This window comes from Ricinus communis, chromosome 8 (genome assembly GCF_019578655.1).
Source record: "Ricinus communis isolate WT05 ecotype wild-type chromosome 8, ASM1957865v1, whole genome shotgun sequence".
Classification (NCBI taxonomy): domain Eukaryota; kingdom Viridiplantae; phylum Streptophyta; class Magnoliopsida; order Malpighiales; family Euphorbiaceae; genus Ricinus; species Ricinus communis.
The window spans coordinates 13915561-13941349 of record NC_063263.1 but is presented as its reverse complement, the minus strand read 5'-3'; the positions used below and the strand labels follow the sequence as shown (position 1 = coordinate 13941349).

The 25789-nt window shown below is 34.9% G+C and overlaps 7 protein-coding genes across 7 annotated transcripts; 5 read left to right on the top strand and 2 right to left on the bottom strand.

The window, feature by feature from the left end:
- The first annotated feature begins 1510 nt into the window (after window positions 1-1510).
- On the top strand, window positions 1511-3863 carry LOC8271932 (uncharacterized protein At2g27730, mitochondrial). The gene is made up of 4 exons (XM_002523774.3): window positions 1511-1673; window positions 1884-2000; window positions 3054-3092; window positions 3403-3863. Exons 2-4 carry the CDS (start codon window positions 1899-1901, stop codon window positions 3598-3600), a joined length of 339 nt encoding a protein of 112 aa, XP_002523820.1. The 5' UTR covers window positions 1511-1673; window positions 1884-1898; the 3' UTR covers window positions 3601-3863.
- Window positions 3864-4798: 935 nt separating this feature from the next.
- LOC8271933 (rho GTPase-activating protein 1) lies at window positions 4799-9839 on the top strand. Its single transcript, XM_002523775.4, has 5 exons — window positions 4799-5807; window positions 7178-7298; window positions 7479-7598; window positions 8648-8878; window positions 9044-9839. Exons 1-5 carry the CDS (start codon window positions 5383-5385, stop codon window positions 9626-9628), a joined length of 1482 nt encoding a protein of 493 aa, XP_002523821.2. The 5' UTR covers window positions 4799-5382; the 3' UTR covers window positions 9629-9839.
- Window positions 9840-11534: 1695 nt separating this feature from the next.
- Window positions 11535-13075, top strand: LOC8271934 (protein FAF-like, chloroplastic). The gene has a single exon (XM_002523776.4). It carries the CDS (start codon window positions 11905-11907, stop codon window positions 12778-12780), a length of 876 nt encoding a protein of 291 aa, XP_002523822.2. The 5' UTR covers window positions 11535-11904; the 3' UTR covers window positions 12781-13075.
- Window positions 13076-14594: 1519 nt separating this feature from the next.
- Window positions 14595-18894, bottom strand: LOC8271935 (N-carbamoylputrescine amidase). The gene is made up of 9 exons (XM_015722162.3): window positions 18566-18894; window positions 18055-18103; window positions 17102-17193; window positions 16343-16494; window positions 16224-16270; window positions 16093-16126; window positions 15720-15886; window positions 15054-15150; window positions 14595-14943 (listed from the first exon to the last, which is right to left on the bottom strand). Exons 1-9 carry the CDS (start codon window positions 18655-18657, stop codon window positions 14768-14770), a joined length of 906 nt encoding a protein of 301 aa, XP_015577648.1. The 5' UTR covers window positions 18658-18894; the 3' UTR covers window positions 14595-14767.
- A 141-nt stretch (window positions 18895-19035) lies between these two features.
- On the bottom strand, window positions 19036-19948 carry LOC8271936. The gene has a single exon (XM_002523778.4). It carries the CDS (start codon window positions 19665-19667, stop codon window positions 19113-19115), a length of 555 nt encoding a protein of 184 aa, XP_002523824.2. The 5' UTR covers window positions 19668-19948; the 3' UTR covers window positions 19036-19112.
- Window positions 19949-20672: 724 nt separating this feature from the next.
- LOC8271937 (pentatricopeptide repeat-containing protein At1g20300, mitochondrial) lies at window positions 20673-23082 on the top strand. Its single transcript, XM_025158190.2, has 2 exons — window positions 20673-22393; window positions 22946-23082. Exon 1 carries the CDS (start codon window positions 20770-20772, stop codon window positions 22354-22356), a length of 1587 nt encoding a protein of 528 aa, XP_025013958.2. The 5' UTR covers window positions 20673-20769; the 3' UTR covers window positions 22357-22393; window positions 22946-23082.
- Window positions 23083-23222: 140 nt separating this feature from the next.
- Window positions 23223-25680, top strand: LOC8271938 (probable calcium-binding protein CML48). Its single transcript, XM_002523780.4, has 5 exons — window positions 23223-23763; window positions 24171-24217; window positions 24773-24948; window positions 25057-25075; window positions 25283-25680. Exons 1-5 carry the CDS (start codon window positions 23376-23378, stop codon window positions 25391-25393), a joined length of 741 nt encoding a protein of 246 aa, XP_002523826.2. The 5' UTR covers window positions 23223-23375; the 3' UTR covers window positions 25394-25680.
- Window positions 25681-25789: the final 109 nt, after the last annotated feature.

Here is a 25789-nt window from a genome sequence, read left to right as displayed (position 1 = left end):
AGTTTTGTTATTTTTAATTACTTTTTTAAATTTTTTTTATGTCAAATAAAATAAAGAGAAGAGTGCATAAACATACTTTTGTGGTTAGACGCTTTGCATCTAAAAGGCTGTAATTCTTTTTGTAATAAAAAAATATCCTTAATTTAGTTTTCTTACATTTTTACTATATTACATTAATATTTTTATATTTCTATGATTTTATATTAGTATAACAATTATTTTTAATAATAAAATTGTTTTATAGGTGATTTACCATTAAATCAATTAAAATTTTATAGAAATTGATTTAATATTAATATAATTATTTTTAATAATAAAATTATTTTATAGGTGATTTACCATTAAATTAAATATCATGATATTTCTAAAGATATTATAATTTTATTTTAAAATTATTTCTCTTTATTTCTAATAAATTAAAAATTATATATTAATTTTATTTAACACGAATTTAACATAGTTAGTTATATGCTAAATCACTTAATAAGTGATCTTGTTATTGAAAATAAATATTATACTAATATTAAATTATAGAAATCTAAAAATATTAGTTTTCAAGGTAGCAAAAATATAAAAAAAATTAAATTATAAAGTGCTTATTTGTCGAAAAAAACTACAATTCTTTAAATATAAAAGCGTTAAATTACATGGTACTTTTTTACTTTTTTTCTAAAATAAAATACTTAATGGATTTCAATTAATAGATTTCAATTAAACGCAACGTTAATAAATTTACAATATTTATTTAAAAATAAATAAAAAATTAAAAATCAATATATTTTATTTATCATACATCCGTTATTTTTATATTTAGATTAGACCACCACATATTTTAAAGGGTGCTCTTTTAAATACAAGAAATGTGTTGTGGCTCATTTTTATTTTATTTTTACAATATAAAATCTAGAAAACTATTTATATGATTATTTTGACTCTATTATGATATTAATTTGATATATTTTTAGTATTTTTTAATATTATTTAACTATATTATTATTTTACTTGAGATTTTTTTAGTATTGTTTTTTTTCATTATTCATCTATGTTTAATTTCTTACTGTCATAAAAATATAAAAAGCTATTTTGAACACAAAATTGCTATATCTTTCTTAACACTCTTGAATTATTTATTTTATTTTTATTTTATTGTTAGATATTTTTAATTAATATTTTAATATATTATAGTATATTTTTAAAATATATATTTTTATTATTGTCAAAATACATTAATTGTTATAATAAATATATGTAATATCATTTAATTTATAAACATCGAATATTAAAATATAAAATATAAAATAAAAATAATAAATTTATCTCTTTAATGATGTATATTTAAATGACATATTTCAAGTATATATACATATATATGTATATATATATACATATCTTTATTTTGATGAATTTAGAAAAAAAAATTAAATAAAGAAAAAATTAAAAAAAATAAAAGAAATAAGAAAGCGTAAATTTTAAAAGAAAACGGGTACCATGAAAAATCCTTTTATTTTTTTTTCTTATTTTACTTCATCTCCGCACAAGGAAATAAGGGCCCATCTCCAGAGTCCAACACCTACGCATCAAGGAACCACACTCTTCCCCTTCGCTTTTTTCAATAAAAAAAAAAAAAAAAAAACATTTCTCTCTATCTCTCATCAGTTCACTGCGACTTCTCGGTAAGCGATTTCAATCGCTGATATTGGATTTTGCATTTACTGTTTTTCCGATTCTCAAAACTTCAAATTAGTAATTAATTCATGAATCACGCTTTTATTTTTTTATTATTTTAGGTCTTTTATTTATTTATTTATTTTTTTATAAATTTTGATTTTGAATTTGTAAATAGCTCCAGCTTATATCTTTCTTGCTGTTTTTGTTGTTTTCAGGTGTTATTAATAATCATGGCGACAAGGATGGCTGTTAGATTTGTGTCTAGAAGGTTCTCAAGCGGTGGCAAAATACTTAGCGAGGAGGAAAAAGCTGCTGAAAACATCTACATCAAGGTATATAAAAGAATAAAAAGAATTATAATTCATTATTCTATCTGGTAGAGCATTGGTAATTAGATTGATGAGCTTTATCAGCTGTAGATTCTTTTTAAATTACTGAATCATTAATCTTATGCATTAACTGGCATTGTTTTGGATATCATCTTAATGACGTTGAAGACACTAATAAATTTTATATTACTGACAAAAGGATTAATCTAGGTTGCTGCTTTCGAAAAATGATAGTGCATTTAGTGTCTGGAATTAGAGATTGTTCATCAGAAGAAAGGTTGTTAATCACACACGTGATACGTGGTTCCTAGCAATTGTAGAATCTGCTGCTTTGTTGACATTAGACCCTTAAGAGGCGTCACAGTTTATGCGTGCAGTAGATTCTGACAGCAGCATTTTCATTTTCTGTGATGAAATTATTTGGCTCAACTAAGTCATAATTGCAATCTAGCTTGTTAGGCTTTACAGTTCCCTTTCCTTTATTTATCTTGGTTTTGCTCATAGAAACTACACCACCATTTTTCACTCTTTTCTGTTGCAAATTGATTTTATTGCGTGCAACGCCTATTTCTGCATAGGTCAAGTCCCGTTGTAGAACTGTGCAAACACAGACATACACTTCTATATATATATATATAGCCATTTCTTTATTTAGTTATATTTTGTTACACTAGGATTGGTTGCTGGGGAAAAAACAAAATCAAACAACTGAACTGTGGTTTTGGCATTCTAATTTATTTGTAGGCCCAGTGATTGTAATGGAGTGCCTAAGTTCCATTTACAAAAATTTCCACAGAGCTTTCTCTTGAGTATCTTGTAATTTGATATCTGCCACATATGCGCATACACCCAATTACTTGGTTTATGTACTGAAATCATGAATAACTGACATGTACAACTCTTTCTAAGCTTGCCTAGATTGATTTAATACCTAGAGTTTCAGTTTTCAAAGGTACTGCTAATTAGCAAGCAGTGCTCTACTTTGTGAGGCTACATTAGCTTCTACCTCATTATCTCATATTTTGGTAACGACTTTTAATTGTTTTGACTTTGCAGAAAATTGAGCAAGAGAAATTGGAGAAGCTTGCACGCAAGGTATGGCATACTTTCTGTTGAGTCTTAATCCTACTTCTAGAGATATTAAGTTTTGAGTGTCAAATACTTTTATGGGATATCTCTTCTGAAAGTTGAGCTCCATGAATCTTGTATACTATGGTATATGTATACAGGTATTTGCTTAAACATTTTATAGGGCCTGCCATTAGAAGGAAGGGAACTACAAAAACCACTCTCTGTTTTGCTACAGAGAGAGCAGAAAATTTTGATATGAACTCTCTGTTTAGTTTAGTTTGATTGTGTATTACTGTATCAATCACCTGAAGCTTTTATGTGTTGCCTTATTCAGGGACCTAAACCAGAGGAGAAAGCTACCTCAGGCCCAGCAACTGATGTCAAACCAAGTGCGTCAGCTTCTTCCACATCAGGAGCATCAACTGACAAGTACCGGAACTATGCGGTTGTAGCTGGTACAGTTACAGTTTTTGGTGCTTTGGGATGGTATCTAAATTCTCGTGGGAAGAAGACTGAAGAGGTCCAAGACTGAGGTCAATGTGCTCAAGTGTGAAGAAACACCTGCTAGTTTTTACTACCAAACTTGGACTTATGGTAGTGGTTAGCAATAAGCAAGACTTTTCACGCCTTAACCCAATGTTCATTTGTTTCATTACAACTCGTTATCTCTTAATATTTTTCCAGTTCTACATTTTGAAACGAGAGGTGTTATATGAGGTGAGCTCTCAAGCACAATGTTTAATCTTTTTGAGTACATGAAATGTGGCCAAGGATTGGGTGGCATGGTTACTATTATTCTGTATATACACATGATGCACTTACTGATTTTGTTCTCAAAAGATGCATTTGTTTTGGCTCGTCCTGCTTTAGGGGTCATGTCCCTTTCAATTCAAGGAGTGAAGGGGTTTTACATTTGGATTAGTCTGGCCAGCAGGACTGTAAATTGGAGTAAATTAGCTCGGGAACCAAATTTTCCAGTCTGAGACTTTTGGCGGAGCTTATATGGGCTGAATTGGTTAATAGTAAGATACTGTCACAGTTTAGTGCAGACAAAATTAAAGAACACGTGATTTTTAGAAATCTCATTAATAAGATTAAATTGATAGAATGAGAGAAATAAGTAGGATAAGGAGAGAGAGAGAGAGTCTCTTCTCACATTAAATGTGTATCCTACAGTGGATTCGCCTGCCTAACAGACCCTTTTTCGGTAACAATCAGAAGATAATAAGTTACAAGTCTAAAACTAAGAAATGGTAAGTTAGGCCTACAATTTGGTACAATCACCTTGCTCACCAACCTAACACTAAACTCCTATGCCATTCACATCTTTGCGCCTATATTCTGAATATCATATTAAAGAACTATAAATTAGTGTATATAACTAAATTAAATATCAAATCTTTTTGAATGAATGTGAAAAAGAAGAAAAGAAAAGAAAATAATATTTTTACTTATAGTCTAAGGGTAAAAGAAATAGTAATAAAGCAAAAGAAATGGGGACTATGATTAGGCTCAAATTAAAGAGCAAATATAATCATAAAGATCAAGAATCCAATCTTTTTGTCTCACGCGTCAGAGGTAAATGAAATGATGTATAACCTAAGCACGCTAGAGATTGCATAATTTTGAGGCTTAAACCTTCCACTTCAAATCATTAAAAAGTAATTCCAGATCTTGAATTTTTGTATTTTAACAACGTCGGTTTAATGGCCCATTTTATTTAGTCACCCAAATTGTTTCCACAAACACTGTAAAAAGACTAGTTACCAAGTTTGATTTTCACTTTGGAAAGTGTGCTTCCAAGTTTCAACTGCAATGGAGCTGTCTCTGGTTTGTGTATGGAGCAACAGTGACAGTGAAAGAGTCTTATAACACAATATAAGTGTAAGTGCAAGATTAACAAACACCTTTTTCCCTTATCATTAACTCTCAACTAATTTTCTATCTTTTTATCGATTTGTATTCCATTATCCCTCCATTTATTTCCCACCAAATCCTAAGAGAGAGAAAATAGAGCAATTAAAAAAATCAATAAAAAGAGGAAAGAGTTAATGATTCTCACGTCCCACTACTTTTCTTGAATCCAACTCTTCTACCTTTCTCAAAATCTCTCTGTTCCTTTCAGCAACAACAACAACAGCAATACCAAATCTTGTTTTGTTTTCTTGAAGGAAAAAGACCCTTAAAAATCATTATTTTTTAGCTTTCTTGTTTCTTGAAGCAAAAAAGATCCATAAAAAACAAATCTTTTTTTAGTTATTTTTTAATAATTCCATTAAAAAAACCAATTAAACAATCTTTTTCATTGCCAGCCATGACTGAGGTTCTTCATTCTCCTTCTCATTTCCCTTCTTCTCCAAGCACTACTCAATCTTCTTCTAATTCTTCCTTATCCTGTGCACCCCCTTCTTCTTTTAGACAAAGTAGTTACGTTGGCGCTGGTGGTCAGGAGGAGGATGGTGGTTTTATGGTGAGTGAGTGTGACCCTGACGAGGATTTTGTGAAAGAAAGTGAAAAGAATCAAAGGGAACAGCTTTCTTTATTGGCACTTCTTGTTACTATTTTTAGGAAATCTTTGGCTGCTTGTAAGAGTGATAGAAGGGAGCTTTGCGCTATGGAGATCGGTTGGCCATCCAATGTGCGCCACGTTGCTCATGTTACTTTTGATAGATTTAATGGCTTCTTGGGTTTGCCTGTGGAGTTTGAGCCTGAAGTGCCTAGGAGAGCTCCTAGTGCTAGGTACATTGTGATTTCCATTTACTTGCCTTGGCATTCATATAATTATTGGGTCATGATCACTTTGGTTCATGCAAATGCAATTCTTGAAACAATTTATTTCAGTTGAATTTTGCTACTTTTGATGGTTTCGTTTAGATTATGCAATTTGATTCTTGAAATTGTGATTTTTCTGCACTAAATTCTTCATTTTTGCGCGCTCTTTCTGATATGGTGTGGGATATGCTATCTAATTCTAGAACCGTAGGTTGTTTGTATCAGCACTGTGATTTTCCCCTTCTTTTATGATGTGTTGTGCTGTCTAGTTTGCCGTACTTGAAATGTATAATTGTTGTATCCGAGTAGTACATATGTTCTTGAGGTTCTATTGATATGTTTAGTCCTTAAGATTATGGATTTTGTAGCAATCTATAGTGTGTTTCTATGTTTTTTTCTCCTTCGGTGTTGATGCTTCTAGGAAGTTCTGCTAAAAGAATGTCAAACTGGTGGATGGAAGAGTTGAAGGATCATTAGGTGTTATAATCTCACATTTGATACTGTTACTGAAATTGTGGACGCATGTCAGGTCCCAAGAGATAAAAGCTTATAGGATTTCTAATAATAGTAATGATAATAGGGACTTAATGAGCACATAATGTGAATGGATCTAGTACCGATTTTAGCTTATCATGCCTCCATCATATACTAAAAACTGTGCTAGTTTGTTGTTAAAATGCATCATCAATAATAAATTGGTTAGGCAATTTATGAGGAAAGAGAAGGTTTTGAAAGTTCATGGGTATGTTTAATACAACCTGTAAGGAAATTCGAACCTGTTCTATATCTGTGTTTTATGAGTCTTTGGAATTAATTTCTAATTCTAATGTAAGTGGCACATAGCTCAGTTGGTACTCCCACCAATACATACATAACTTGAAATATGTTAGCTTTTTCGAACTAAAATTGAACTTTTTATACCATTAGGAGACAAAATTGCTGCTAAAAGACAAAATAATACACTTGATGTTATGTTAGCCAAATCAAAGAACATTCATGTGTCAATTTCACCTTAATACATGAAAGTTTGAGACTTCAGATTCCAATTAATTTCAAATGCTGAGATAAATCCTAGTGGAGTCTTCTATGGAAGAGTTTTGGTAGATTTGTTGTTGAGGTTCTTTGTGGATTTTGTTATGATTGATAGTGCGGGTTTATGCCTTTTCCTCCTTTCAGGTTTAGATGCTTCTAGGAAGTTCTGTTTGTACATATATATTTTTTTACAGCACCGCACATTATGACAATCACTACTTGTTAATTATTACCATACCATTTAGGTAAGTTTACCTTCCTGCTTGCCACTTTGCCACTTGACACAAACTTTTTCATAATTGTAGTGCAACTGTGTTTGGAGTTTCGACAGAATCCATGCAGTTGTCATATGATTCCAGAGGGAACAGTGTGCCAACAATACTCTTGCTAATGCAAAGACACTTGTATTCACAAGGAGGCTTGCAGGTAAATATTTTGTTATTTCTCTGTTAGCATCAATAGGCTGGCCATAAAGCATAGTAACATGAGAAAAGAAAGGAAAAGCTTTTTTAAAAGATTATGTATTTATTATTTTGTTGGATTTTGTTTCCTATCAAGTTGGGTTGGTCACTTGGCTGTAATTTGTTTGATAATTGCTGCATTCAGGCTGAAGGGATTTTCAGAATTAATGCAGAAAATAGTCAGGAGGAGTATGTGAGGGATCAATTGAATAGAGGAGTGATACCAGATGGCATTGATATACATTGTTTGGCAGGACTTATCAAGGTATGGCAGCAGTCAATAACTGTCCTTTCTTTTTTCTGTTAATGCTTTCTGCTTGTGACATGTTTAATCACTACATCTAGGTAAGTATTCATCCAAAATGAATGAAAGTGGTTTCTGCTAGGAGACTGCCCATAGCTGTTCAAAGATTAGCTATGTGGTAAGGAAATGGATGCCGTATGATCGGAATGGTTAATGAATCAATGAAGGATTATGTGCTTTTGTTTGTTGAGGAGGTGTTGGTGTTGGTGACTGGAATTGGAAAAATCAAATGCATATCTTTAACAATGATGTTAATAAATGAACCTAATTATTGTCGTGAACTTTAAAGTTCTGTTAAATCTCTAATGTTGCTGATTGCTAACGACTTCTAAGTTCCATCTCCACGGGGAAAACATGTAAACTTGGTTGACATTATTAGGAATAACTAATGATGTGGTATCAAGTAGGTTGAATGATGTCATGCATTATAGCACGTGGTACCATAAAATAAATGTTTGCTTTAGATTATGAAGAAGATTTAAGCTCGGTATATGTTAACCTTGCTTGTCTATGTTCCTGTTACACAAGAAGTTTAAGTGCTGGGTCAAACTTATATTCCAATACCCTGTATAGTTAAAAAGCAAACTTGTTTACATTTTTTTTTCCTTGCAGAAACCATTTCAATGAGATTAGTTCTGTTTTACTTTGTTATTAAGCTTTGCATTAGAGATTGATTGTCACCATCGCTACTGCAGTCAACCTCCATAACACCAACATCACCATGGCTTTTATTTTTTCCACAAGGATAGCAATAATCATGGAAGCTTGGGCTAAAGTTGTTTATTTTGGAATAAAGGATGCACTATGAATGAAGTGAAAACTGGAGATGGGTGCATAGCTCTAATACTAATATTATCCTGTATTTTTCCAAATTCATTTGTCATGTTATTTTTTGGTGTCATGGGTGCCAGCAAACAGTGGGTGCTCCTTTCATTGCCAACATGGATTCCTTTTACCATTTTTTTTGCATATAAGATTTATTTATTAACTTCAAGTGTGATTTCATCTAGGCTTGGTTTAGAGAGCTCCCAACTGGGGTCCTGGATTCTCTATCACCTGAGAAAGTAATGCAGTGCCAAACAGAGGAAGATTGTGCTCAGCTTGCAAGGCATCTACCATATACAGAAGCTGCTTTACTAGATTGGGCCATCAACCTGATGGCTGATGTTGTAAAACATGAACATGTAAACAAGATGAATGCACGCAACATAGCCATGGTTTTTGCACCAAACATGACTCAGGTAAGTATGTTTAAATTCTAAAGGCATGGAAACAGTTGAATTAAAGAAATGAAATATTGCCCAAACTATTATTGATAATCTAGTTAAGTGAGAAGAAATGGTTTTTATTGCATTGGAACTGGAGAGTTATCTTTGGCTGACAGAATAGTCCTGATATTCTTGCAGATGGCAGATCCTTTGACTGCACTGATGTATGCAGTTCAGGTGATGAACTTTCTTAAGACACTTATCTTAAGGACACTGCGAGAGAGAGAAGATTCTGTATTAGAGCCAACTCCTACTTCACATCTTGAGCCATTTGATGAGAATGACCACCAGAGTCCTTTACTGTCTTGTGTGGAAGACGCTAAATATGACAATGAAAAGACAGATGAAGTTTTCGTTGCTGAAGAACCTGTTATAGAATCTTCCTACTCTAGTCAAAGCAATGTCATAACTAATGGAGAATATCACAGTTCCTCAATCTCTGCTGAAAAGTTAATTGCCAAAGAGCTTCAATCTTGTGAGGCTGCTGCTGAGGTCGATACATCTACCAATGAAACATATGCTGTCATTGTCAATGATCTAAAGGCTAGTGTTCATACAAGTCCAGGAAAAAGCAGTGTTGGTCAATCAAGCAGTTCAAATCTCAGTAAGATAAATAGGCAGCAATCCATACTTCGTCTAGCAGCATCTGTTGAGAAGACTCGGGGACTTAGCAACTTGAGCTGTATAGGTTCAAGGACAGAACTTATTGAAGCTTGGCGATGAAAGACAGATCGACAGTTGGGCCCTAATTGCTTCCGTAAATAGGTGGCACTATTTGTTTGATTTCAACGTTGTGAGAGAATGTGTGCTTGCTATGTGCTGACTGGTTTTCTGATTTTGTGGATGACACTATGCTGTGAAACTAACATCTTATACTTAAAAAAATTACAGCTAGTTCCATTAACAATGAAATCAATTGTTCTTTAGCATTGTACCTTCTTATGTTATTTACTTATTAGCATTTACCATCTATCATTTAGAGATGGTTGGTGGGCTTCCTTTTTGGTAAATATTTTCTTTTTCCAGATGAGAAATGACCCTTAATCCTACTCTTGTTTCTGCTAATATTTTACCATAACATTTATATGCATTGATTGTTGGGAAATTTTACATTTTAATCTTTTGTTTGTTTTTGGGTAGTAGTTGTGGTGGTCAATTTTGATCTGCTGCACTGGGACCAGAATATGGAGATTTTATTTGTGGTAGTGCTAGCAAAAGCCAGTAAAATATTGTGGCAAAAGAGAGTCACACGACTATGGCTTTCTATGGTTAGAACAACAGGAGCTACTTTCATTCGTCTGGCATCTTTTCCTATCTAAGATAAGTTACTTAGAAAATGGGGGACAGCAGCCCGTCATTTTCTTAGAAAAAGAATGGACATGTACAAAGGATCAATCAGAATATTCCAAGCACTGCTCTGCCTGCAATAGAAATTACAGGAAAGTATCAGAAGGTCTTGACTGTGGCTCATTCCACAATCTGATGCAAAATTCTGACAAAATTCTACCATCTAAACATTACATGGTAAGGTTAACATCGATTGATTGATTTAGAGATGCCAGGACGCAGAGGTTAGTACCTCAATATTCCTGTGAAGGACAATGTGACATGTTCTTACGGAAAAGATTGGAGATTGATATAAACTTCGTGATATTAACAAGGCAGTTCCTGCCTTTCTTAGTCCTTAACTTGCATCACCATTTCTGATCACGTCTTGTCCAAGATTAGAATATAATCACAAGTTTTATTCCAATCAATCAGCATATTATTGCAATAAAAATCTTTTCGTTTTGGTCCACCAGATGAGCTGTGTAAGGACAATTGACTCATAAATCTGTGTCTTTACATTAATCTCTCATCCCATGCCAATAAGATTCTAAATCAAAAGTTACAAAAATTGCGAATTTCTATTGCTGGAATTCCGCGTTGCACAATGCAGAAGCTTGGTAAATATTGAAGTTAAAAAAAGAAAAAAAGAAAAGAAAAAGTTCTGACAGGATGTAAAGATGTGCAGCAGGTGTAAGCCCTATTTCACATCAGGATACAGCATACTCTGGACAGGACAGCAGAATAGCAATATCAGTACCAGATAACATGCTCTTTCACAGGATTTCCCTGAAAAAGGAAATCACTTCATCAAACAAAAGAAAGAAAAGGTTGTGGTCCCTCTCCCTCTCCAGACCTACCAAGTCATCAATTTATAATCTAAGTTGGTTATGGTAATAACAGCACTACCATTCATATGCCATAAAGTTAATCTGAGTTGAATTTTATACACCCGAAAGTTCTATTTCAGTTATTTCCTTTGCCACCGCTACAACAATGTTGGATGCAGCTTCTGGAACTAAATAATTTATTCATCAGATATTTGTATCTACTGTCAGAGTAAGCCGGTTTTATATGTTGATAAATCCAAATATCTGGGATGAAAAATATTTGTACGTCGAAATATAAATATAAAAAATTATTAAAATCGAAAGAAAGATTCATGTTACATTCTGGAGTGATGAATTTAAAACTATTTTGATTAAAATTTTTATTTTATATCCAAAATACTTTTGTCCAAGAAATACACGCAAACTCATCATAATTTCAAACAAATGGGTTGATTTTGGAGTGGGAAGAAAACCATCCATATTTTGTATTATTAAACTTGTAGGAAAATTCTCCATATTATTTTCCCATAAATTGATGACCACCAAAACTCAGACCCATCTCCAAAACCACCCATCCTTATTCCCCTCCAAGTGGAAAGGTATCCATAACCAATCATCAGGATAGGGAAAAAATATTAGGAAAAAAACTTACAGAAAAGCAGGAAAAAAAAGGGATAAATCCATCCATCTAACTAGCTTCCCTAATTAATAGCATCATCTATTGATTTTTTCAATCCATGCCAATCTCGTGCTTCTTTCTCTCAATCTATCAACAAAATCTCTCTATCTTCTTTATTTCTTTACTTCTTTCTTTTCTCTAAAAGCAACCTATACAGCTCACCTATGGCTGCCTGTGGAAGCCTTCAACATATCTTTGAAAAACCATTGCCTGAAACTCCTACACTTCTTGAATCCCTCTCTTCATGGAACCCGATCAAGACCATAAAACCCATTGAGCAATCTTCATTCACTGAAATATTTGGGGAGCTTCATTTCAAAGAAAATTCCGAGTCGTCATCATCTTCACCTTCTTTTCCTATACCATCCTTCTATTCTTCTTCCCCATCTTCATCTTTTATTGGTTTAATCCCGGAAGCAGAAACTTCAAACCTCAACAGGAATGATAGTTTTGACAGTGGATGCCACACCAAGAAGAGTACATCACTGGACTCGTTATTAAGCACACCAAAGAATTATCAATACGCAGGTTGTCACAGGAATGGTGACAGCTTTTCGCCAAGGAACTATGAGAGCTTGCAACTGTGCACTGAGGGACTCGGTTTTGAAAGCTTTGATGACGTCGAGGACTTGAAGAATGATATGAATGAAAACAGGCAACACCAAGAAGAAAAAGCAGGAATCACAAGGCATTCGGTACTGGAGAGTCAAGCCGGAGAAATCAGGCGGTCCAGGTTAAGGATAGGTGCATTCCCTCCACCGATTTCGTGTATAGGGAAGAGCGGAAAACCATGGGTTTCCTTCAAATCTTATCGGCATGATGGGAGGTTCGTCCTTAAGCAAGTAAGGATCCCCAGCCAAGAGTTCTTGCATGCACACAGAGAAGATGGGCGATTAAAGCTGCACTTCGTTCAGCCAAACGATGGTATTCATGAAGAAGAGGAGGGAGAAGAAGAGAACTTCACAGAAGATGACGAGCAGGAAGAAAATGAAGAAATAGGCAACAAAGAAGTTCAAGAGCAACACAATGCTCTCTGGTAGGATTAACTTTTAACTTTTGCTTCACTGTTTCTCCTTCAACTGTTTTTCTTCTCCATTCCTGCAACTGTTTCTCTTCTCCATTTGCAAATATGTGGAGGAAAAAGAAGAAAATAGTACAAGTGTCCAAGCGTAACTTCCTCTCCTGCATTCCCCTTCCCTTCCTCTTTTCCTTGAAGTCGCTTACAATGATTTGTTTCTATCACTGTAGTAAAATTCCTATTGCTGTTTAGCAGAGTGACATGGATCTATACCGTACCACTCAAAAAAGGAAAAAGAACAATGATTACACGATGAATTTTGCTAAAGCTAGGTTAATGGGCATCAGCATCTTCATACATCAAACACACTTTAAGAAGGGAATTAACTTCATGAACTGTCCGACCCAAAATTTAAAATTCCAATAACTCAAAGAGACCACTGGTTAAGTTTTCATTTTTAAAGAAACCTGCAGTTCACAAAGGCCAATAAGCCAGCAGCAGTAGAAGCATCCCATAGCTCCTAATTAACTATGACATCATAATGCGCTGAACACATGATGGAAGTAGAAGAAAGCATTCAATTCAGCCACCTTCTGCTGGTGGCTGAAAATAAGAAATAAATGAAGACCTGAGATAGCTAGCACCAGTTATGTTTCTTTCCTTTTTCCCTTTGTGTGCGCGTGCGCGGGCGAGCATGCAAGTGTAAATAACATGCACGATCACTTTATTCCTGAATAAACCAATACTTGAGTGATTAAATTGTAAACAGTATATAGGAAGTCGATCAAACTCCCGGATCTCCCTTTTATGAATGAAGACAAATCTTGAGTTAATGTATATATCAGGTGTATAAAGGGTTGATTAAAGTTCTGAAATGATTGCCCTAACCAAAAGAGAAAAGAAAGCACGTCAGAAAGGGCCATCTTACATCCTATTTAGTTATGCCCCAACAACAATTAATACCATTCCAAAGATAGATTCTGGGAGCAATCTCTTAAAACAAGTTTTCTAGAAATCTATTAGACTGAAGATATTTAATGGACGATAAACAGACCTCTGAACACATGGCAAGGCATAGATCCTAAATCTAAAAGCAGCTAAAATATTTGTTTCTGTCTTGTCCAATAATATATGGATGGTTCTGAGACATACATGTCATAAATAAAGCAAATCTAAATCAACGGTTCTGACACTTCAAAACAGCTCTGCCAATTACTTGAGCATTATTGCCAAGTAGGTGGGATTTACGTCCGGTGCACTATCTACAATTACAATATCGCCAAGCAGGTACATACCAGTCCCTATCTACAATTATGTATGCAATCGTTTTAGTCCTGAAATATATTTTCAAACTATTGGCTCATAGCTATTCGTGTTGTACTGTATGTACCTTGCATGACCATAGAAAACAGGAAAACTGAACAGAATCATTGCTAACACAGTTGACACAAACCCTAAGATTATGCATGCACCCCAACCCATACGACCAGAGAAAAAGAAAGATAGAAAGTTGAAGGCCACACAGCAAATCAATACAAACGCCCTGTGTCTTAAATGAACGCTTGAAAGCAGAACTCAGGATTCCAATCTAACGAAATCAACTGGATCAAGCGGACAAAGAGTAAGGAATGGGAACTTTTGGGACCACACATTATCACTTTGCATTTATGTATTGACATATACAATTGTGCAAGTGAAAATCCTCTAATGGATAGCGGTGGACCACATAGCCGCTACATGTGACAGTAATGTAGCTACTTTTTAAATCAAGAAGGCCAAAAGAAAGGAACAAACAAGAAGTAAATGGAGAAAAGGAAAGAGATAAAGGCACAGTGATTTATAGACCATAAAACAGGCCTCAGGTTAAAATTCTCATTGATCTTCCTTCAAACACTTATGATCTTTTCTTTCCATCATTCTACAGATATAATTTATTGTTTAGGAATATGTTTTAGAAAGTTCACAAGTTACCTCTACAACAAAGTACAATTGGAATAAGCAGCACAAGATCACTGAGATGGAATATGGCCATCTAATGTCAAAAGAACCCTGTAAAGATCAGGACGTCGATCACGGAATACCCCCCAGCTATGTCGCTTGGTTTTGATTTTATCTAGATCAAATTTAGCAAGAAGAACAGCTTCCTTTTTGTCATCAGCAGCTGCAACTATTTCCCCAGTTGGTCCTATACAACAAAAAATTAGTTGCGTTCAATATGTTCACTACATTTATATCTCCATTTACATAAAGAAATGCCAGAAATTTATTTTGAGAAGGAAAAAAAAGAGAGGATACCTGCTATAAATGAGTTTCCATAAAATGTGATCTTGCTATCTCCATGCTCTGTTTGGATTATTTCTGTTCCAATGCGGTTTGATGCTACTAGAGGTACCTGAATTTGTAAAAGCATACATCAATTCCCTTCCCATGGAAGTATATGAAAGATCCCACTGAGAAAATATTGCAAACAGAAGATGTTCATAATCAATCCCAGGCCTAGATTACAACCAGAAATGCACTTCATCCACATTATGGACAGTTGCCTCTTTTAAAAGCCAACTTAGATCATGATAACATCATTTATTTTTTAAGCATTTCAGGGTTTTTTTTTTTTGTCTTTTGTGCAATATATGTGCTTCATTTCAAGGGCTGGAAGCAAGGACAACTTTGAGAAATTATAAATTGTGGTAGAAACGGAAAATGGAAGGGTAAAGATGCACTAGACAACAAACTTTGCTTCGAGACACAAAAGCAACAAATAGAGGATTTTGAATACATAATTATCCTAATAATTTTAACAGGACAGGTGCTAATGGGACTAGACATTATTTAACATGAAACATGAACTTATAGAAGGCAAGCAAAAATAACAAGCAGGATAGAAACACTAAACAGGAACAAGTAGTCAGTGCTATACTAAAACAGAATCACCAGTCTACCAGTATTCTGCAGCTTGCTTACCAGATTAGCCCCAGCATGGCCCTGCATCACTCGCTTCCAGTGATCATGGGAATCAAGCCCCATATCTTGAGGTTCAGAACCAATAGCTGTTGGGTACAATAATATTTCTGCACCTTGCAGAACCATAGCTCGGGCTGCCTCCGGGAACCACTGGTCCCAACATATTGCTGACAATGAATCAGAAAAAGGAAATGAATTGCTGCCTTGGTTACTAGCACAATCAAGACTACCTTTCTTTATGTAAAAAATGAAAATAGCACCACCTTCTGTATATAGTAAATTAATACGTAGTTTTATGTAGCTGTAGCATGGTCGAGGACTAGCATATTTAAGGAAGGGGGAGGGAGGGGAAGAATGGGAGTAGGCTTCTTACCAACTCCAATTTTAGCAAATTTAGTTTGGAAAACCTATATGACATCAATAAGAAACTAATCAATATAATTAACATAAAATATCATAGTTTCAGAAAGTTTTGAATTTAGATAGAGATGTATAAGAACCAACCTTGAAGCCAGTGTCACCGGGATTAAAGTAGAACTTTTCCTGGTAACCTGATGGAAAAGGAAAATGCTGTAAAGAAACCGCAACTGTTCAAGTTGTGGAATGTTCTGCTTAACACATACCTGGACCATCCGGAATGTGAGACTTTCTATAGAGTCCAAGGTCAGTCCCATCAGTATCAATTATGGCTATTGAATTGTAATGGGCATTATTTGCCTCTTCAAAGAAGCTGACTGGTATAACCACATCCAGTTCTTTCGCCAGTTTTTGCATCCTGCATGGTGCACATTTAGGATACAAAATGAGTTAAACGTATTAGAAATGAATGATTCACTTTTAGTGTCTTCAGTTGGAGTAACAGCCATCACATTACTTAATAAAGCTTGCCGGAAACCCAGCAGCTAGAGGGGGCAATTGGATTGGACGGGTACAGGTTCAATCCATCTCCAGTTTAAGTCCAACCCTAAATGGATCGATCCAAGAACAGTAAATTCCTTTGTTGCAAATAAACTGAGAGGAAATGCAGCTACTGAAACTGTTATACAAGTTCTTGTCGAAAGAGAGACAGTAAGTTTTGGGACTGTTCAGGGTCACCTAACATGACCTTTGGTGATTCGCCGCCTAAAATTATTCAGCTTTCTCAAGTTATTTTAGCAATTATTTTGGTCATTTTACCTTCTCTTCGGTTTTGTCAGTTTAAAATTAATTTTTTAGGGTCATTTTAGTTAATGTCACAACTCACCCAAACAACTCCAAATTCTTTTAGATCATTTTGTTGATATAGTCAAGTTTGACAATAGAGTAGGTAAAGGTGGGTTTTCGATTATAGGGCCAAAGATTGCTACCTCTACCAAAGGATAATGATGCTCTGTAGCTTTTACCTCGAAATTGTAGGGTGGCCCTTATAAGGCTTAGCTCGCTGAAAAAAATCCTCTCTCTGTGCTTGACAGAAGTAATATCCTTCAAATAGTTCCTGAAAATGAAGATCAAAAGGTTGGATACCTCAAAGGACTAATGAATGCATTTTCCAGAGCTAGTTTGCCAGAAGTTTGGAATCAATCTTGCCCTTATATTTTAGTCCTGTAACAGTTTTTACTACTAAATGAGAATTTGACTAAACCTCTTCTTATCTACAGAAGCAGTCAACAGCTGTGGATAAATATAAAATAATTTACATGCCTTTCACCATCAATATCATCAGTATCACTGTAATATTTAAATTCTGATTCACATAGGTCTTTGCATTTGGTTGTTTGAAGCCCTTTATTTTTTTCAGTAAACTTATAACTGTTAGAATAAGATTTTATTAAAACCAATGTTCTCTAGAGAAATTAGTTGGTGGTATGATTTTATTTAACACATTTAATCAACTCGTAACATCTGCCTCATCATAATAATAAATTAACGTTCCCACACAAAAAGAACTTAGTTTGAGGAGGACAAAAGGGAAGGTCCACGTGAATTATGTAAAATATCTGGTAACCAATGGCAAAACTGTTGCAAATATAGCAAGACGAATACACAAATGTGATGCAATGTACTACACCTCTTTATTTTACAATGGCTGAATTGAAGTGATTCAATTTTCTTATATATTGACTCCAAACTAATGAAAACAAGTATAACTTTTTTATTTTTTCCAATGCATGAAATCTAGAATTTGCTAGAAGAATGATGTAGTCTGGAGAGAAAGATAACATGATCGTTAACCTTTTAAAATTTCGGATAAACAAAGATAATGAAATCATAGTGTAGCTTTAAGGATATACGAACATGAAAACCAAAATAAGATGTCCTATAAGAGGCTTATATTGGAACTTGCCCATGCACATACCTGAATGAGAATGATATTCGCACCTTGCGCATGAGCAGCTCTAACCAGCCTGCAGAGGAATACAGAATTCAATATTACCACCAATGAAATGCGTACTCCTAGAGAAGAGGTTATTTGCAATGAATCTAAAATGGTCTGAAACTACTAGGCCTGAGAAGTAGCGAAAATATCACTGAATCACAAAGTAGATGCAATAGCAGAGATGGTATGCAGCTAATTTTCCAACTTGAAGAGCTAAAACACAAAGTAAAGACTTGAGGCAATGAAAGAAAGCTAAGTAGATGGAGATATCAAAGCATCACAGAAAAATGACCAGAAGAAAAACAGGACTCCGAATTTGATTATGGGTTGTCCCAAATGTAATAGCAAAGGCAATTTGTTTGACGTTTTCACCATAATATATTTGTACAAGCAAATAAATTGAGAAATGATTAAAATCTTAGAACAGCACTTAGAAAAAAAAAAGGAGAAGCAACGCAGTGATGAACATGTTGTGAGAAAAAGGCTCTACCTTTCGGCGGTGGCGAGATTGGTGGAGAGATCATCGGTGCAAGCGAATTGGAGAGCTGAAACAACAACCTCTCTGGAATTTCCGTTCTCCATCGCAAAATGAGAATATTGATTGTATATGAGGAGAGGCGGTTGACGGCCGATTGAGCAGCTGCAGAAAGGGCGAGGAAAGCAATCTCTGCTTCTCTACTATTTGTAGCTACAATACAGTACAAGCAAGTTGCGATGAGCTCAGGATTGGGCGGGTGACCTGTAAACTTTGACTACTGCGACCAAACTTTTTTCTTTTTAACAAGAAAATAAAGTTTTTTTATCATGTCTTTGTATGAAATCAATAAATAAATGACTTATAGCTGAAATAATAAGTAATTTTACGATTTTACTATTTGTATCAATTAATTTTGCTTGATTTTCAGTTAATATTAGTTAGATTAATTTTTGTGTGATATAATTATTAATAAGATACAATTCTAATGGGAAATGATTAGAGAAATGGAGAAAGTGGGAAATGTCACATAACATAACAAGTGAGACTAATAAATAAAATTCTAAGCAACAAAGACATCAAGCTGCGACTTATTTTCCTGATCGATGACATCAAGAAAAACAGGATCAACGGTGATATGACTGTCCACGTGGACCTTAAACTTATGGTCCCACCACAGCACCTTAGCCGCTCCTTCAATGTCAACCTTAGCGTCCAACAGCATCTGTCTCTTCGCCACGTCACTGAAAAACTTCGAAGCATGGTGAGCCAGCTGAAGCCCGTCCAGCCGAGCCTGGAGGCGGAGCAACTTACAGGACCTAGCCGGCTGAGAGCCGGCCTCGACCTGAGCAGAGCCGAGAAGAGAACCGTCGTAGAAGATGGACATGGAGGTGGAGGAGTAGTGGATTGAGGTGATGTTAGGATTGGTGACGTGGACAGTGAGGAGAAGGTCGGCGTCGAGGACGGGGAGATTGAGCTTGAAGGAGGTAAAGCTGATTGAAATTAAATGGAAAGTCGGGTCTTTTGGCTTTGCGTTGAGAAGAGCTGTTACTGCTGTAGCTGATGCTGCTCCGATCAAAGCGGAGCTCCAGCTCCATTTTACCTTCTTGCTCGTCATCACTCTATTTCTTTAGATTTAATTTAATTTAAAATCTAATTCTATTTTATTTTATTTTTGGGGATTGTTGCAGAGGAGAAGAGATGATAGTATAGCGGCGGTGGAGGTCAAGTTAGGAGGAGAATTCGGCGTTTCTGAAGAAGACACAATTACTCCGGGAGTGTATTTTGACAGGTTTCACGTGGTGGACTGCCTGCCTCTCTGAAATTACAAGCAGGCCGACGAGGACAACCAAAAACAATAACGTGCCTATCGCTAACATATATTATTTTAAAAATAATCCTACTATTGTTTTATTTAACATGAAATATATTTATTATGTTTTAAGTTATTCACCCAATAATAAGATTATTAAGTTATAAATTTCATTCGCATCAAATTTATATTTAAAATCTATTTGAGATTTATTGAGTGATTCTAAATAATTTTGTTACATTTAATTCCTTTACAAATTTATAATAATGTTATTATTTCTTATAATTATAAGGAGTTATAATATTATAAAATATATATTTATTATGTAGAATCAATAATTAATAGAATTTTCCAATAAATTTATGAGAAAATCTATCATGATAAAAGATTATATGCTATTTTACAAAATTATCATTTTTTATCTCTCTTTTCATAAATTAAATAATTTTTTTGATATTATTTATCATCATCAAAAGCACTCATTTAAAATAATAATTTTTTATAATAATTTATAATTAAAAATAATTTCATAAATATATAGATGTTTCTATTCTTAATATTATCTAGTTATTTTAATATTTATGAACTTTAATTGGTAATCTATGACTATAAATTAATAAGGTTAAAATTTAAATATATAAATAAAAATTTGATAATGTGATAATTGTTTAAATAAAAAAATTACTGCGTTATCAGCTTTGTTTCTTCTTCTAAAAAAAAAAAAAAGAATGCTGCTTTTCTCTCAGATAAATAAAAATAAAATAACTATAGAAATTTGCTTTAAAAATATAATATATAAAATATAGCATTATCTAGTCGAATTCGGATTAGGGTCGGGGCGGGTAGGGTAAAGTTTGTAATCCCTGCTTCTTTTCCCTACCAGTGTGTAAGCGAACCATAGCCATCAATGGCAGCGATCAAAGCAAGTCTGCGTGTACCAGCCCCCCTTCCTCATCTCTCTCCTACCTTCCTCAGATCCTTCTCTTCTTCTATTACTACTTCTTCTTCTTCTTCTTCAATAATCTCACAATCACAGCATCTTGAAGAAGATTACATAAACCCCTCCCTATCATTCGAAGAAACTACACTAGCAAACAAATTTCACTCTCTAATCAAAGACCACCACCGGAGAAACCCAAACTTTTCCTTACCCAATACTCCTTCTCACTCTCTCTCCCTTGACTTCTCCCATTTCTCCACCTCCCCTGTCTCCCCCTCCCTCGTCAGTCACGTTATCGAAAAATGCGCTGCCGTTCGCCACGGCATCCCATTCTTCCAAGCCCTTTCATTCTTCAACTGGGCCACTTCTCGGCCCGGCTTCACCCACCACCCTGACCCTTACAACGAAATGATCGATCTTGCTGGTAAAGTTCGAAACTTTGATTTGGGTTGGCAAGTAATTGATTTAATGAAAGCTAGAAATGTCGAAATTAGTATTGAAACTTTTTCTATTCTTATTCGACGTTATGTCAGAGCTGGATTGGCTTCGGAAGCTGTACATGCTTTCAATCGTATGGAGGATTATAATTGTAAGCCTGATAAAATTGCCTTTTCGATTTTAATTAGTATTTTGTGTAGGAAACGAAGGGCTACTGAAGCTCAGTCTTTTTTTGATAGCTTAAAAGATAAGTTTGAGCCTGATGTTATCGTGTATACTAATCTTGTTCGTGGGTGGTGTCGAGCTGGAAATATACCGGAGGCTGAGAGGGTTTTTACGGAAATGAAAGTTGCTGGTTGTATGCCAAATGTGTATACATACACTATTGTTATTGACGCTTTATGTAGATGTGGGCAAATTACCCGTGCTCATGATGTTTTTGCTGAGATGCTTGATGTGGGTTGTGAGCCGAATTCGATTACTTTTAATAATTTGCTTAGGGTTCATGTTAAAGCTGGTAGAACTGAGAAGGTTCTGCAAGTGTATAATCAAATGAAGAGGATGGGGTGCCCTCCCGATACGGTTACTTATAATTTTCTTATAGAGAGTCACTGTAAAGATGGGAATCTTGATGAAGCTTTGAAGGTGCTTAATTCGATGGTTAAGAAAGGGTGCAGCCCTAATGCTTCTACTTTCAATGGTTTATTTGGGTCCATTGCAAAGTTGCGAGATGTGAATGGTGCTCATAGGTTGTATGCTAAGATGAAGGAGTTGAAGTGTAAGGCCAATACTGTGACATACAATATCCTGATGCGAATGTTTGTTGATACGAAATCCACTGACATGGTTCTCAAGTTGAAGAAGGAAATGGATGAGGATGATGTTGAACCTAATGTGAATACCTACTGTGTTTTGATTGCAATGTATTGTGGAATGGGGCACTGGAATAATGCATACAAGTTCTTCAGAGAGATGGTTGAAGAGAAGTGCTTGAAACCGAGTCTCCCTGTTTATGAGAAGGTTCTGCAGCAGCTCAGGAAAGCAGGGCAGTTAAAGAAGCATGAAGAATTGGTGGCAGTTATGGTTGATAGAGGATTTGCTACCCGTCCTTTATAAAAGAAGCCATGTCTTCTGCACCTATTAGCTGAATTAGGTGATTTTTATTTCCATTTGTAGCTTAGTATACAGATATGTGTTTTTGTGATTTTAAGGCCGGAGCCTTTATATAATGTCCGTTTTCATCATGCAGCAGAGAGCGTATAAAATTAAATGCCATTCAGCATTTATCAATTTGGCAACTCTTACCAAAAAAATAGAAAAATTGAATTCTCAATCCCAACCCTGATATATCTTTGAGGGCTCTGATTAAGGAATCCAAATATGGAAGTTCTATGAAATTGATGCTTGCATTGTCATCTCCAGCCAAAAGTTGCTCTTATCGCCCTTTTAAAACTCTCTCTTGATATAGGACTCTATCACAGGTTAAAATTGTGTCCGGCAAGCACTAATTATGTTAAAAAAAAAGGCTTAAAAATGCAGCATTTGGAGATACAGTAGAGTGAACATAGAGCGAGCCAACCCTCACTTCCCTCGGAAAAGCTAAGCAGCTATCCTATGATGCGAATCTTTTAAACTCGGAAGAACAACAGCTTTTAACTTATTGATCTACACGATAACAGTACTAAATAATGCTCGTGTTTTTCAGGTCTTGTCTTGGATAAGACCAAACACTGTAAGAAGGAAGTTTACAGTCAGAGGAAGCAACCTCTAACGAATGCACCAGCGAACTTGAATACTTGCTGACCGTTCTCCACGTTGTTTCGTTTCTCGATGGATTTAGAGAGTAATATATACATATCCTTACTCACGCCTAATCAACACCGTCCTAGTTATCAGATTCATCAAAATATGTGATCTCAACGGTTCAAATTATCTCATATCACTTCAATGATTTTTATGCACGTGCCTGTTACTCAGCAGGACGAAACAGGTAAACAACTTGCAGAAGGAAACCGCCTTTATAAAATCTTTGATCTTCTCTAACAATACAAAACTAAACTCAATTCTTTGATCAGTATATCCATTAATACTTATCACCTCTTTCGTTTTCTCTTCTTTTTATCTTTTCTCGAATAATGGATTCTTATGGTAGAAAACCTTCATCTAGCCACTCCTATGCCCCCTCTGCACCATCCTTGCCCGAGCAACAAGGCCACCCCTACAGCAGCTCTCCTCCTTCTTCTTCAAGTGACTTCAGGCGGCAGCAGCAGCAATACCAGCAGCCGCCTCCTTACGGAGCTGGATATGGGCAGTCTGGATATTCACATGGGTACTCTGATTTTCCAGCAGGAACACACCCAGATGTGATTAGGAGCTTCCAGATGGTGGATAGAGACAGAAGTGGGTTTATTGATGAAAATGAATTGCAACAAGCTCTCTCCTCTGGTTATCATCGGTTTCATATTAGGACTATTAGACTTCTCATGTTTCTCTTCAAGAACCCTCATGATCCTCTGCGAATTGGTGAGTTTTACAATTTTTTTTTTAATTTCAGGTCAATCTCAAGCTTACTACTTGATTGGATCGCATACTTTCTTCTTATACATCTGAAAATTTATATTCTTGACACTGGAAATTTTTCTTTGTGAAAAGGAAAAAAAATTGTTATTTCTTTGCTTGGATTTCAAAGAATTAATTCTCCAGTTCGGATTCTATATCTTGGAATATGCTTGTGTTTCTTCATGTATTTCGATGATTTTGACTTCCAAATGCATTTTGCTTTTAGCTAGGTACAAAAAGTAAAACATAAAAGCTATGAGCTTTACCTTTGAGTTACATTGATATATTCAAATTTGCTAACTTTCACTTTCATGTTTTTGGTATGAAATAATTAAATAATAATGATGTCGGCTGTACTTTTTATAATGCAGGGCCCAAAGAGTTTGCTGCTTTATGGAGTTGTTTGGGTCAATGGCGGGTCAGTAGTCTCTGATTTTTCCTATATAGTTACCCCTTCTTTTTGAATGTGAAAGATGAAACTATCATTCTGTTTCTCCAATTCTATGTAGAAATTCAGTTATCAGTATTTTCATTCTCTTCATTGCTTTAACCACCAGGAGCTTGAAGGGCACTAATGTATGTTAGGGAAATTTATTAGAAATTCATTTGCAGAATCTGCCTGCCCTGTTTAGCTTCAATAATCAATAATTTGGTATTGTCATAGAATTTGCTTAGCTCTACTGATATGGGCAGAAAAATTATGTACCTGTTAACTAGCATAATCCCTTTTTGTAATTCTGGACAATATAAGTTCTGCTTACCCCCGCCCCCCGTCTTTTGAATCTAGAACAGAAATTGTCTGTAATTGCAACATAATTATCACATAATTGTTAGTCATTATATAGCTATGAGAACTAGTGCTTATTATTGTAACTTTTCTTTGATGTACCTCAAACATGCTATTTCCTTGTGCTAATTATAAACCATGCTTCTTTTAGTTGTTAAAAGATGAGTTCTTCAATTTATCTTTCAGGGGATATTTGAGAGATATGATAAAGACAGGAGTGGGAAAATCGATTTGTTTGAACTGAGGGATGCTCTCTATGGCATTGGGTATGCAATCCCTCCTTCTGTTCTTAAAATTCTGATTTCCAAGTATGATGATGGAAGTGGCAACAAGATTGAACTCAATTTTGACAGTTTTGTTGAGTAAGTTTTCTCTTTAGTTCTAAACCTCACTTCTGCATGAAAATGTAATTTAGAGGGATCTTAAATCTGATGACATTTCTGCTGTTTTCTTTTGTTTTTGACTTGCAGATGCGGCATGATATTGAAGGTGAGATCATAACTTCAAGCTCTTGTGATATTCTCCTTTTCAACTTATTTTACCTTATTAATTTTGTCACTAGGTAGAAATGGTGCTATGTGAAACATGAACACACTATTATAGAATGCAGTCATGATCAATCCTTTTACCTCCTTCGCACTGTTTATTCTGATGATCATGCTCTTAATTTTTTCATTTTCTTCCCATGGTTATCAGGGTTTGACTGAAAAATTTAAGCAGAAGGATTCACGTTATACTGGGACTGCAACATTCAACTACGATGAATTTATGTCTATGGTCATTCCTTTTCTTGTATCATATGATTGATCGCGGAACTCCTCATGTAATTACCTTCTCTTGTGTGGTCTTTTTCTGCTTTGTCACCCTCCAGATTTGTAGTCATTAAATTATTTTGTTTGGTGCTTGAGAAGATTTTGTCCTTTTGGGTTCAGTTTATTATTTTTGTAAGAATGTGAATAGAACTTTTTTTCTTTTTTTGGTTACATATGTGAATAGAAATTTGATTGTCTGTCAACTACGACTAATTCTGAACCTTTTCAACATGTGTTTAATATTTATTTTTAAGAGAATCTTCACTACATTTCTGGTGTTTTTGTTCTGTTTGACTTATATGTTTGTGAAGGTCAGACAATAAGTTCAAACTTCTGATGTTTTCAACTTACAGGATTAAAACATAATCAGTTCTTACATATACACGCATAT

What these genes read in the sequence shown, in the direction of transcription:
- LOC8271937 (XM_025158190.2), top strand. Translation starts at nt 20,770, where the DNA reads ATGGCAGCGATCAAAGCAAGTCTGCGTGTACCAGCCCCCCTTCCTCAT.
- LOC8271932 (XM_002523774.3), top strand. Translation starts at nt 1,899, where the DNA reads ATGGCGACAAGGATGGCTGTTAGATTTGTGTCTAGAAGGTTCTCAAGC. An exon ending in CTGAAAACATCTACATCAAG is followed by an intron (nt 2,001 to 3,053) that starts GTATATAAAAGA and finishes TTGACTTTGCAG; the next exon opens with AAAATTGAGCAAGAGAAATT. An exon ending in TGGAGAAGCTTGCACGCAAG is followed by an intron (nt 3,093 to 3,402) that starts GTATGGCATACT and finishes TGCCTTATTCAG; the next exon opens with GGACCTAAACCAGAGGAGAA.
- LOC8271936 (XM_002523778.4), bottom strand. Translation starts at nt 19,667, where the DNA reads ATGACGAGCAAGAAGGTAAAATGGAGCTGGAGCTCCGCTTTGATCGGA.
- LOC8271938 (XM_002523780.4), top strand. Translation starts at nt 23,376, where the DNA reads ATGGATTCTTATGGTAGAAAACCTTCATCTAGCCACTCCTATGCCCCC. An exon ending in TCATGATCCTCTGCGAATTG is followed by an intron (nt 23,764 to 24,170) that starts GTGAGTTTTACA and finishes TTTATAATGCAG; the next exon opens with GGCCCAAAGAGTTTGCTGCT. An exon ending in GTTGTTTGGGTCAATGGCGG is followed by an intron (nt 24,218 to 24,772) that starts GTCAGTAGTCTC and finishes TTTATCTTTCAG; the next exon opens with GGGATATTTGAGAGATATGA.
- LOC8271933 (XM_002523775.4), top strand. Translation starts at nt 5,383, where the DNA reads ATGACTGAGGTTCTTCATTCTCCTTCTCATTTCCCTTCTTCTCCAAGC. An exon ending in AGGAGAGCTCCTAGTGCTAG is followed by an intron (nt 5,808 to 7,177) that starts GTACATTGTGAT and finishes TCATAATTGTAG; the next exon opens with TGCAACTGTGTTTGGAGTTT. An exon ending in ATTCACAAGGAGGCTTGCAG is followed by an intron (nt 7,299 to 7,478) that starts GTAAATATTTTG and finishes TGCTGCATTCAG; the next exon opens with GCTGAAGGGATTTTCAGAAT.
- LOC8271934 (XM_002523776.4), top strand. Translation starts at nt 11,905, where the DNA reads ATGGCTGCCTGTGGAAGCCTTCAACATATCTTTGAAAAACCATTGCCT.
- LOC8271935 (XM_015722162.3), bottom strand. Translation starts at nt 18,657, where the DNA reads ATGGAGAACGGAAATTCCAGAGAGGTTGTTGTTTCAGCTCTCCAATTC. An exon ending in GGCCACCCTACAATTTCGAG is followed by an intron (nt 16,495 to 17,101) that starts GTAAAAGCTACA and finishes TGCACCATGCAG; the next exon opens with GATGCAAAAACTGGCGAAAG. An exon ending in TCACATTCCGGATGGTCCAG is followed by an intron (nt 16,271 to 16,342) that starts GTATGTGTTAAG and finishes CTTTTCCATCAG; the next exon opens with GTTACCAGGAAAAGTTCTAC.